A 12684-nucleotide genomic window follows, 5' to 3' on the forward strand; every position below is an offset into this window, starting at 1 on the left:
AGAGGGATAGAGAGAGAGCCAAAAGAGATAGGAGGGGGTCTGAGATAAAAAGTGAGTGAGAGAGAGAGAGAGAGGTGGGTGAAAGAGATAAGAGATAGGAGAGGGATGTGAGAAAGAGAGAGAGAGAGAGAGAGAGAGAGAGAGAGAGAGAGAGAGATAGGGGAAATGTGATGGAGATGCTAGAGGGAGGGAAAATGAGAGCGAGAGATGAGATAATAGAGAGAGGGGGAGTGGAGAAATAGATGAGGGGGGGAGGAGAAATAAATGAGGGAGTGGAGGAGAGAGGGGGAGTGATAGAGCGAGAGGGGGGGGAAATGAGAGAGAGAGAGAGAGAGAGGGGATTAAGGGATCAAATATTTTTTTTAGTAGAAAATAAAGGGGTATTTTTATATTTTAGATAATCTACACTTGAGAAAAAAATAACGGGTTTAGTGAGGGACAATTTCAGTTCTCACTTAAAAAAAAGTTTTTGTTCATTATCTTACCCCTAACTTTGTCCAAGCCCCTGAAAGGGTTTTAAATTAAACACATCAGAACTCCAATCCTTATTTTTCAGCAAATCAAATGCTAAAAACAATAGAAAAATTTAATGTTTGGTTTTGGTTGGTGAGAGAAAACGAAACAAGCCTTTTGAGTTTTTCAAAGAAAACCCACATCGTTTTGTAAATACATGAACAGGTACATCAAATCATTAATCATCCCTTTTTGGTATGAGGAAGTTTTCTAAGGCTTTGTTTGGGAGTTTGCAGGGGAGGGGAAGGACGGACTTTGGTGGGACAAAAATATAGGGGGAAATTAAGAAATCTTTCACATTTTTTAAAAGAGTATTTTTTTATCGAGTGATAAATTAATGTTTAAGATTAATATATTTTTAATTTTTAGAATATTATAACAACATATATTAAATTTTAAGAATTCACATAAACCCTCCCAAATCCCCCAAAACCCTCCTCCAATACAATTTTTTAGTTCCACAAATGAGGAAGGTTTTAGATTTTGAAGAAAAATAAGCCCCCCAAAACCCCTCCTCCCAATATCCTCTATTTTTTTTTCCAATTTCTCCTTCTTCTTTTTTTCCAAACCCTCCCCTCTCTTGCCCTCCATACTCGCAAACAAAGCCTAATTTTCCAACTATTGTGATAGTTCAGTAAGATTCAATTTAGAAAACTAAAGTATGAACAATCCTAGCTAATTTGTTGCTAATAAATTAAATCATCCTCTTAATGATTATCTAACGGTCTAGACAAAATTATTTACAAAATTTTTAAATTATTTAATATGGTATATAATTAACAACTAATTACATTCGAACACATATATGTTACTGCAAGCTAATCATTTTTGTGTGAGACTAATATGAATTTTTCATTCAAAATCTATCATATTTGTGTTTGAACATGTTTGATAACATTGATATATTTTTATTCAAAGACTTTTTAAAACATGTATAAAAAAATTATTATCCCGCTCCTCCCACCCAAAAGAAATTACCTTTTTAACAGCGGTTTATTTACCCGTGCTTGGCACGGGCTACATACTAGTTACTATAGTTTTGAAGTAAATATATGATATAAATGCACACATTTCAAGAATTGAAGACATTAATTGCACATTTATACACCAAAACTTTGGTAATGGAATAAATGGAGAGAACTTAAAATTGAGAGGATCTTCACCCGGATGGGTGGGGGGTGGGGAGTTGGTTTGAGGACAATTTTCGTAGGATAGTTGGTGGCGGAAGTAGTACTTTTTTTTGGACGGATAATAGGGTGGGTGGAGTTCCGCTTCGGGTTAGATTCCCTCCGCTGTTTTCTTTGGCCGAAAATAGGTGGGTGACAGTGGCGGAGATGGCGAGTCAAGGTTAGGAGGATGGGGGTGGCGCATGGGGTGTGGAGGAGGTGCCTTCTTGCTTGGGTAGAGGAAAATGTCACAGAATGCTCGGTTTTGTTGCATGATATTGTTTTGCAGGATCACTTACTTGACAGGTGGAGGTGGCTTCTTGATCCTTTTACCGGTTACACGGTTAAAGGAACTTACCATTTCCTAACGACGGTAGATGCACCTCCAGACAGGGGAATGTTTGATGATGTGTGGCACATGCAAGCACCGTTAAAGGTTTCTTTGTTCGCATGGAGGCTTCTTCGTAATCGACTTCCAACAAAAGACAACTTGGTGCGACGACGCGTCCTTTAAATTGATGACAACGTTTGTGTGTGGTGGGGGGGGGGGGATGCAGTACATCTGAGACCGTGGATCACTTGTTTTTTTGGCTGCGACACATTCTGCCGTGTGTGGTTCTTGGTTTTTAGGTGGCTAGGCATCTCCTGCACCGTCCCAAGTTTGGCTCAGGATCATCTTCATCAGTTCGGGCACCTTGCGGGGTTACCGTGTTCTTCTCACACCTTCTTTAGGATAATCTGGCTAGCTTGTGTTTGGGTTATTTGGAAGAAACCGAATAATAGAGTTTTTAATAACAAAACTTTGGATTCACATAGCATAGAGGACAAGGTTAAAAGACTTTCTTTCCTTTGACTAAAGTCTAATATGCACATCTTTGTTTTTAGCTATCATGATTGGTGGCGGCACCCCTTAGCTTATATGGGTGTTATGGTGTAATTTTATTATTACTTCAGTTTTTATTGCGGTGTTTCTTCCTTTGACACCGGTGACTTGACATTATAAATTTTTTGGTGGTGTTTCTCTTTGCATGCCTTGTGCGAGATGAATCTCCCTTGGTAAGTTATAATCCCATTTTGACTTGTTAAAAAAACAAAAAACAATATCCCAATGCTAGTAACATTGATAAATGTATAATTTTTTTGGCTAAATTACAATTTTGGTCCCTTAATTAATTTTGAAGTTTAGTTTTGATCCTCTAATTAATAAAAGTTTCATTTAAGTCCCTTAATTCCATCCTCCGTCAGCCAATTTAGTCCCACTTGTCAATTTTAACCCAAAATGTCTAAGTTGAACCAACATTATAGGAGGTCCACCAAAGACCTCATTTAATTTTTAATTTTTAACCGTTTGATTTATTGAAGAAAAAAGTGACATTTGAATCATGCAAGTCTATTGTATCTAAGAATGAACCAACAACATCTAAGTTTTTTAACCTTTCTCCATCTTCTCCCCTTCTCTTCTTCATCATCTTCATAACATCCATGTGGAAAAAAAAAACCCAGAAAACAATATCATCAAACGAATGTCTCTTTTTTGTTTATTTTCACCCTAGCATATACCACAAATTGTTTTATCCAATGAAATCAAACTCCGTTTTCGGTTAAATCCGTAAATTTAAATAAAACACATTAATCATTTGTGTCCAACGTTGTGTTAAGAATAAATGTATTTGAAAAGATATCATTATTATTTATTTAAAATTTTAATAAATACTTTTTTAAAATAATGAATACTTAGACAACTATGTCTCTTAATGATACATGTCAACTCTCCCATTTGAAAAATCATTCAAATCACATTCCAAAACCATTAATCTCATTCAAATCCCCATCAAAGTGCATTAAACCAATTTTCTATTTTTCATCAACCTTAGAACCTATAAATAGAGCTCTCATCCTTCACAATTTCACACACCAAAAGTTCTCGTGAGTTGTCAAAGAACTTTTCTCTCTTCTCCCTCATTTAAAAAGAGACATAGTGTTTTTAAAAATAATGAATACTTTTTTAAAAATATTTTGAGGATTGTTTGTGTATATATATATATATATATATATATATATATATATATATATATATATATATATATATTTGAGGACTATCACAATTAAATTGGCCGGTAACTGAAGTACCACTATATTGTTCCTTTTTACTACCACATGTGATTGACTAGTGTTGCTAGTGCTCCAAATCAAAAAGCCACAACACGACTTGAGAATATCCTTATTATATGCTTTATACATTCTTTATCGTAAAGTTAAATAAATGCATGATATCCATATTATTTTGGTTGTGATGTGGTGAGTGACAATGTGTGAACTTGAAGAATTGGGTGGACTGTTTCAACTTCCAATTCCAATATGGAATGAAATTCTTCTTTGGCCGGCAATTTGATCAAGAGTCACGAGTCGTCTAATATGTTACTTGTACATGCAATGCAATTATGAATTATGCATATTTCTATGTACCAATTACCCAGTCAAAAAAATAGAACATGCGAATCACATTGAGGCTGCTAGCAAATTAAGTTTCTTGTTTATAATCAAATAATCTTACATAAAGTGTATTTAGAACGCGTTCATAATCAAATCCTTGTAGTAACTACATAAATAATTTATGTTGTATACCATATTACTAGCAGTATTTTTTTTTTTTGGAAGTATTTTCTACAACAAGCATATTGCTTTTAAGAACAAAATTTCTTCTCATTCATATTAAGGTATGGTGGACTTTGTAAACCTAATTTGACAAATAACTCATAGGGTAGAGTAACTCATAGACTTAAATATTATTGGAGATTTTAGAGAAAATTTCTGAATAGTTTCTAAATGAATAATAAATATATTGCCATATTGGACTAATTTCATGACAAAATCATAAAAATATAGGAGTTTGATAGCTCAACTGTTTTGAACTAAGAGGTAAATGAGTTAGATGACTCACATTCAAATCCTAATAAATCAAGAATACTTACATTAGATAGTTGAATGGGAATATAAGAGTTTGATAGCTTAAAAGTTTTGAATTAATTGAATGATCTTTTACATCAAATATCATTGATGAATGATGTCACATTAGCTATTTTTGTTTGTAATTGTAACTAAACTGAATAGTCAAACTCCATTACGAAACGAATTGTTTAAAAAAAAAAAAGACGAATTTCATTGCTAACTGAAACAATTTTTATTTACTTCACAACTTTGCACACAAAAAATAGTAGTAAAGTGTTTTTACCAATAACCTCGTACTCGCCTTGTTGAAGAAAGTGTTTCAAACTTGAAAGTTGAGAATCAACTCAAGAAACCTTTTCCAAAAAAAATTCTCAAGAACACCATGAAAGCTCTTGCGTTGAAAAAAAAACATTTCAACATCTCACATCTCATTGGCCCACTCAGAACGATAGTAGGACCCACTTTTGGTCGGCATCACCCAATGTAGTCAAGTTAGTCATCATAAACTCATTGCATTGCATCAACCAAAAAACCCAATCCACTTACTTAAAAACCCAACTCAACTCAACTCAACTCATCAAAACTCGTCTCTTCAAATTCTTCAACTTATAAAAACCTCTGCAATAAACAAACAAACAAACAAAAAACACTACAACCTCATTTTCTCCGATGAATGAACACATTTCACTTCCAAAACCTTAACCTCTTCAACCTCATTACACAAAATTAACAAACTAATTATCCATTTATATTCCATTTTATTACAATAATTAACTTATTATTATTATTATTATTATGTATAATCCAGCTACGCGTGTTACAAAAGAACCCAATGCGGTTTTTGAATTAGGTTCACGAATTGGTCGATTCACACTCGATACGTCGTCGTTTTTAAACCTAACTTCAGAAGCATGTTCACCGGCTTCACTTCTTTCTAATTACCTTTACTTCAACAACCTCACACGTGTGGCATCATCATCAAAACGCACCGTTTCACTCAGTTTAAACAATAGCGGTGGTGGTTATAAGTTTAGGAATATTCTTCATGATTTTAATAGAGCTGTTAGGGTTCATTGTGAGAGGATTCCGATTGGATTCGCTTCGCTGGGAGTTGATGACGGTGGTGGTGGTGGTGTTGGTGGTGAGGGGAATGGTGTTGGTGGAAATGGGAATGGGGTTGATGTGGAAGATGAAGGATTGGGATTGAAGAGTGGTGAGGGGAAGAAAGTGAAGAAGGTTTTGATTTTGATGAGTGATACTGGTGGTGGTCATCGTGCTTCTGCTGAAGCGATTAAAGCTGCTTTTTATCAAGAATATGGCGATGATTATCAGGTAAAATTAGCTTTGAATAACTGATACATACATCAGACATGACACTGACACGTTGATACTGATAATAAGTTAAGAAAATGACAGAATTGAATGGAATCACATGCGACAGTGTCATATTTGTATAAGTATAATTAGATTAGATATGTATCCCTGACATAGACACCACACACTGACACGTGGCAGACACTGGAGATGCGTTTGATCAGAAGTGTCTGTGTTAGGTAATTAGAGGAATGAAATATGGTGCTTTTGTTTAAGAGCAAGGAGATTTTTAGGTAAAAAAGTTAGGGTGGGGTTAAATGAATTGTTTATCATATTTTGTTTGTTGAGTAATGTGGTTAAAGTGTTTCTATATAATGTTTGAGTTGTTTTTGTAAGTTATTTTGGAGAGTTTAGTAGAATGAGATTAAAATAGGTTATGTAATGAAAGAAATTGATTTTGAGTGAATTGATTATGTAAAATCGATTCTGGTTAAAAGTGGGGGCTAACTTGGAACTAGTTTTTTGGTTTTGTAAATTTGACGATTAATTTATGTACGGTAATAAATTCATGAATAATTTGCAAGTGAATGGTAATTTTAGGATTGAGGGTCATGGAATGTTACTGTGAAGGAAATAAACTTGTGTGTGTGTGTGAGTGAACATGTGTTTTATTTTTTGTTGTGTTTTGTTTACACTTTGGAGTTAATGCTATGCAGGTGTTTATTACCGATTTATGGTCTGAGCACACACCTTGGCCGTTCAATCAAATTCCTAAAAGCTATAGTTTTTTGGTGAAACATGGACCGTTGTGGAGGATGACCTACTATGGAACGGCCCCACGTCTAGTTCATCAGTCAAATTTTGCTGCAACTTCAACATTCATAGCTCGGTGAGATTTTGGTTTATTCTTTTCATTTACCAGTTCTTGTCAAATAACTTCAACATTCATATGCTGTAATGGATAACTGATAAGTTTATGAATGAAGTGACTCATACATGAAAGTCAGGGCATTAACTGGTCTAATAACCCTGTTTTTAAGTTGTTAGTTACCATAGGATCATTCAAACAATATAACATTTTATATTAGAATAGTTTCATTGTCGTTATGAACTGGATTTCTCTAGTGGTGGAGATAAATTGTTTTCTTTTATCCACACATCGTACATGCATTTATGTTCATGTGCAATATACAGATTTTCGGTGTTTAAATCATAAGTATGCAATACATGCTTCATCATTACAATAAAAATGACCGCACGGTAACTTGGCAATATTTCAGCACGGTTCGGATTTGATATTTGGCTGCCACCCAACAATAAAGTGCATGACAGTCTTAAACAGTTGCCCTCTTATTACCTGCAGTTGCAATGTGCTTCCACATTGGATGAGATTAGGCCCGCAAACATCTTTATATGTGGAAGGCACCTCTTGCCTTACGAGCTAGTTTTGTAGGATGGACCGATGGAGTGAGGCCAAACTCAAGTTCTAAGATTGTATCAGAGCCTATTCAAGGTCTATTGGGCCACCAGCTATCATGTCTCCCACTACTGGGCCATGCTCCATTTGTCAAATCTAGAGCGTGAAGGGAGTTTGTCAAGAGTCCCACATTGGATGAAAAATATCTTGAAAATAACTTTATACGTAGGAAGCGTCCCTCACCTTGCAAGCTGGTTTTGTAAGGTTGAGTTAGGCTAAAACCAGATTCTAAGAGAATGTTATTGTACATTATGTTAGCAGTAATCAATATTTGACAGTAGTTATTGTAATTTGCTGGTGTTGATGCATATATTGTTTGTTCTGGAAACTAATTTTATTTACGCTTGCTCTTATCTTATGAAGTATAATATCACGTGTCAGAGGTTAAATATATCTTGTATATTTTTACAGTGAGGTTGCTAAAGGATTAATGAAGTATCAGCCTGATATAATAATCAGTGTGCATCCACTGATGCAACACGTTCCTCTTCGCATTTTGAGGTCAAGGGGTCTTTTAGATAAGATTGTTTTTACCACAGTTATTACAGATTTGAGCACATGCCATCCAACATGGTTAGTTTAGTTCTGGTTTTTTAGTATTTTCTATTCCAAAATATTACCTATAGTCTGATTTTGACATCTTATTTCTTGTATTTTTTAGGTTTCACAAACTTGTAACTAGATGTTATTGTCCAACTACAGATGTTGCCAAAAGGGCAATGAAGGCTGGACTCAAACAAACCCAAATAAAGATTTATGGCCTACCTGTTAGACCTTCCTTTATAAAGCCTGTTCGGCCAAAGGTATGCCATGTTCTTGACTTCTTATAGCTATGGCATGATTGGACGACTAGTAGTTAAACTACATTCCCAAATGACCTTTTCTGAATTGTTTTGTACAATGAGATGGGATAATAGGAATTATCAAGTCTCTGTTAGTTGTTTAGTAATTCAACTTGTTAGGTTTTTGAATTATTGCTTGAAAATTATAGCCATTTATGACAACAATGAGACGGGATAATAGCCATTTTCTTTCTTGCTAAGGGTAGGCATGTATTGTCGACTACAATCTTGGCCATGATTTTGCCGTTTATTTATTATTTGAGGTTCTTTATTTTAATCTTAAACTGTTCTATAAACTAATTCCACATCTATTGTTAATCTGAGCTGGTCCCACCTAGGGAGAGATCAGACTTGATAACTGGTGTTATTGTTAAATATGATTGTTCATGGTGGATGGATGTATAATTCACCCTATTTTACACTTAATATCTTCCGTAGTTAGCATATGGAGAAGTGAATAATAGCAAAAAATCAAATTCTCAAAATTCAAATTTTTAATGGTTCAATACTACAATCAATTGTTTGATATTTATTATGGGTTCTGATTCTTTAACTAAAGGCTCCAACGGACTATTATAATTTTAGTTTAGTGTACATGATGGCAGACATGAAACTAGTTGATGCACATGCAAGCTAGTATTTCACTCTCTTAAAGACATAAATTTGATATGAAAGTGTAGTTTCACTGTTTTTACTTTAATTAAAGCTTAATGATCTATTAACCATGTGTTTGATTGGTATCTGCTTTGGCTGATTGGCTGCTTTGCACAAAATTATTTCATGTTTATGCAATTTGGTTTTCTTTTATATTAAGTATTGTTGAGATTGTCGAGCTTCTCTAATAGGATGAACTAAGGAGAGATTTAGGGATGGATGAGGATCTTCCTGCTGTATTATTGATGGGGGGAGGTGAAGGCATGGGTCCCATTGAAGCTACTGCTCGGGCACTTGGAGATTTATTAAATGACGAGGGGGTTCCCACAGGTCAGATTCTTGTGATCTGTGGTCGTAATAAGAAGCTTGCTAACAAACTCAGTTCTATTGATTGGAAGATTCCAGTGAAGGTATTGATACACTAATTGTTCCGGCGGTTGTGATTTTACTTGAACCAGTATATGCATGTTCTAGATTTTTATTACATGATAGACTGTTGTCTAGTCTTAGGATCAAATTGCGCATATGATATCAAATGTTTGAACTTTTGAAGCGTACATGTGAGCAAAAAAAATGTTACTCATGGTACTATTGAATATAAAAAAATGAATACTTTGTGAATTATCTGCATGTGTCCCACCGTCCTAAATAAGAGTATTGAAGTAAAAAATGGAGTAGACGAGTAGGATCCCAGAATAATTAAAAATGTGAAAATGAGAGTTATAGTTATAATTGCTGAGCGGCAAGATTAGCTCTAAATTGATTAATTGCTCCTAGCAAAGTTTCTAGTGTGAGAAACTCATCTTTACCTCTTGTACAATGAATATCTAAATTATAATATTTTAGACTTGCTTAAGTTCACAACTTTGATTTAATTTATTTGAACAGAAAGTTTTCTTTCTTATGGGTCAAGGTAGAAGATGTCTGGGGTAAATAAATAAATGTTGATATGGAATCCCCTAAATTATTGTTTTTACCAATGTTTTAGGTCATGGGATTCGTTACCAAAATTGAAGAATGCATGGGAGCCTGTGATTGCATTATTACAAAGGTTGGATCTCATTGTCGCGGCTACTTTTTCTTACCTCATTATGACAGTTGTTGATGGATTCTTTTTTTGTTGCTTTTGTAGGCTGGCCCAGGGACAATTGCAGAGGCCATGATTCGAGGCCTGCCTATTATTTTAAATGATTACATTGCCGGGCAGGTAATGTGGTTCTCATTATTGCCATTCCTCGACCTTGTCATGAATTTTTTTATTTGCAAAAAGTTAGCTTGCACTATTGTGGCTAATTGATGAAACTAATTTCAGAGTTGCAAGTTGTGGATCGTGAAAAATAGCGATGTGTTCACATTCCGTTGCATAACAGTGCTATAGTGCCGCTATAGACACTATTTCACAATATTCTGAATGAAATAGCATATCACAGAACAATAGTGATTTGTTCAAATTCCTATATGCTCTACTGCCATAGCCACTATTTAACAACACTGGTTAAATTTAGAGTGGTATATTTTTAAATATTAGATACTAGTTAAATTTAGGCTGAGGTTTCATAACTGAAATCGTTCTCTACGTAGCTGATCTGCATATACGCCCAAGTGATTGAATATGGTTGTGAACTTACAGCATTTCCTTTGATTTCAGGAAGCGGGCAATGTTCCCTATGTTGTTGAAAATGGTTGTGGAAAGTACTCTAAATTGCCTAAGGAGATAGCGAAAATTGTTGCGGACTGGTTTGGTCCAAAAGCCGATGAACTAAAAGCAATGTCCCAAAATGCATTAAAACTAGCAAGGCCGGATTCTGTGTTCAAAATTGTCCATGACATGCACGAGCTAGTAAAACAGAGAAGCTTATTAACTGAGTATTCTTGTACAGCTTAATCAACACTGAGGCTATTTTTTCAAACGAGTGTTTTGTGAAAAATGTGAAAGGCAGCAAAAATGAGGATATGTTTTCCCACCAATTTGATTATAATGTTTAGTTGCTCATTTGAAATTAATAATAATAAAATTAATAATTTTGGCTATTTTATTTTTAGCATTCTTTGCTCCCTTGGCTTTTTAAGTTCATGTTTATATTATTCTATGTTCAGTAATCTTTATATTGAAAACTGAACAGTAGTAACTTGCAAGTTGCATGTTATCACGTTGTGACTTACTGTTGTACAATAAAATATCATGCATTATGTTTTCTCCCTAAAAAAAACTAGTCCTATGCAATTTCATTTTCTTGGATGAAATTAAATTTAGAAGTGTTGAGCTATGGCGGCTCATCATGGTCAGGAAAGTATTAAAGTTGAAAGCGGTTAATGAGTTTCTCATATGTCAAATATAAAATACTATGTACCAACAAATTAAAAGCAAAAGTGGTTAATGAGCTTTGCCAAGGTATGGATTATTTGAGAGAATCCGAGTTAAATTTCTGGATGGAACAATTATTAGTCAGAATTTACTTACCTCAAGTCTGAACTCTGAATTACTTGTGTTCATTCACCCCTCTAAGAACTAGAGTAGAGGGTTAACAAAAAAATAAATATATAGTATCAACAATATAAATCAACAATTATAAGTGCTTGCTGTGGGGGAACAACCTGATTATCCTCCAAAAAAGAAGAAGCTTGATGCAACAGAAAAAAAATCATTCTTCTATTGAAGGCAACATATACATAGAAAACCAGTATTTCACTGTTTGAAATCTGCAAGGTCTCTCTAGTCAACTATAAACCTGTAAGGATGAGGTTTTGTATACACAGTGATGTCTATGTTCTCAGCAAGTGATCTTTGGATTTTATAGTAATATACATCTTGTGCATAAAGTTTTTGGTGAAGCTGGTTATTCGATACTTTCTGTCGAGGAACAACCTGATTATCCTGCAAAAATGATTCAATAAAAGATATATTGTAATGTAATATTGAAGTAATTGTTCCTGACATTGATTTGGTACTTGTGAGGCTTCACACTCTTTAATGGTTGGCTATACACTCACTCTAGTACCTGCTCAAACCCAATTTATTTAACTTCAGTTACTTGGTATACTCATTCACTGTTACTTTCTCAACTAAACAAGCATGATCTTAAACATTGAACCACCAAATGATTACCCGTACTGAAATTTATTTTACCTTGATTAGTTCATACAAAACTTTGTTTTAACTTTAATTGGTTATCCGGATAAGTCGGTTGGTCCTTAAAACTGACGTGCACTCTAATTGAGCCTTTGAAGTATGCTTTTTAGATTGAAACAATTCAATTCATGGATAATTATGGGAATTTTTTTTTTATTGTAAAAATTTAATTTATTTACAAATAGTTATATTTTAATAAATTGTGAAACCAATTAGTTGAGCTTAAATGAATAATGAGTTCCAACAAGATGAAAATCTTTTGGAAGAAACCGATTTCAAATACAAGTTGAGACTATCTTTAATCAAACTTTATTTACCTCCTGACTAAACTCATTAAAAATGTCACTTTTTTTCTTTTCTTTTCCGAGAACCGTTGAGTTACGACAAAAAATTGAATAATTATTTTTCCATCTTGAAAAAAATAAATAGTTTTTATTCCTTTTAAACATCAAAGGACCTATTTTTTAAGAAGTAAAACCGTTTTATTAACCTACACATAATCCAAGCACAAGACATGTTTAGATTAGAGCTACAAAAACAGAGCATATGACTACTTACAATACACAATTAATAATACAACAAGTAAGCATAACATGATTCAATAATATCAGCTCCATAACCATAACCATCTATCGAACT

General features: G+C 34.1%; 1 protein-coding gene across 1 annotated transcript; it reads left to right on the forward strand.

Annotated features, from left to right (window-relative positions):
- The first annotated feature begins 5145 nt into the window (after window positions 1–5145).
- MGD1 (monogalactosyl diacylglycerol synthase 1) lies at window positions 5146–10946 on the forward strand. Its single transcript, XM_085701487.1, has 8 exons — window positions 5146–5960; window positions 6659–6831; window positions 7831–7992; window positions 8081–8222; window positions 9107–9325; window positions 9904–9966; window positions 10048–10122; window positions 10564–10946. The coding sequence occupies exons 1-8, from the start codon at window positions 5424–5426 to the stop codon at window positions 10798–10800; spliced, it is 1608 nt and encodes a 535-aa protein (XP_085557613.1). The 5' UTR covers window positions 5146–5423; the 3' UTR covers window positions 10801–10946.
- Window positions 10947–12684: the final 1738 nt, after the last annotated feature.

Source organism: Medicago sativa, chromosome 1 (assembly GCF_051527215.1).
Source record: "Medicago sativa cultivar Bolivia chromosome 1, Bolivia_mono, whole genome shotgun sequence".
NCBI lineage: Eukaryota > Viridiplantae > Streptophyta > Magnoliopsida > Fabales > Fabaceae > Medicago > Medicago sativa.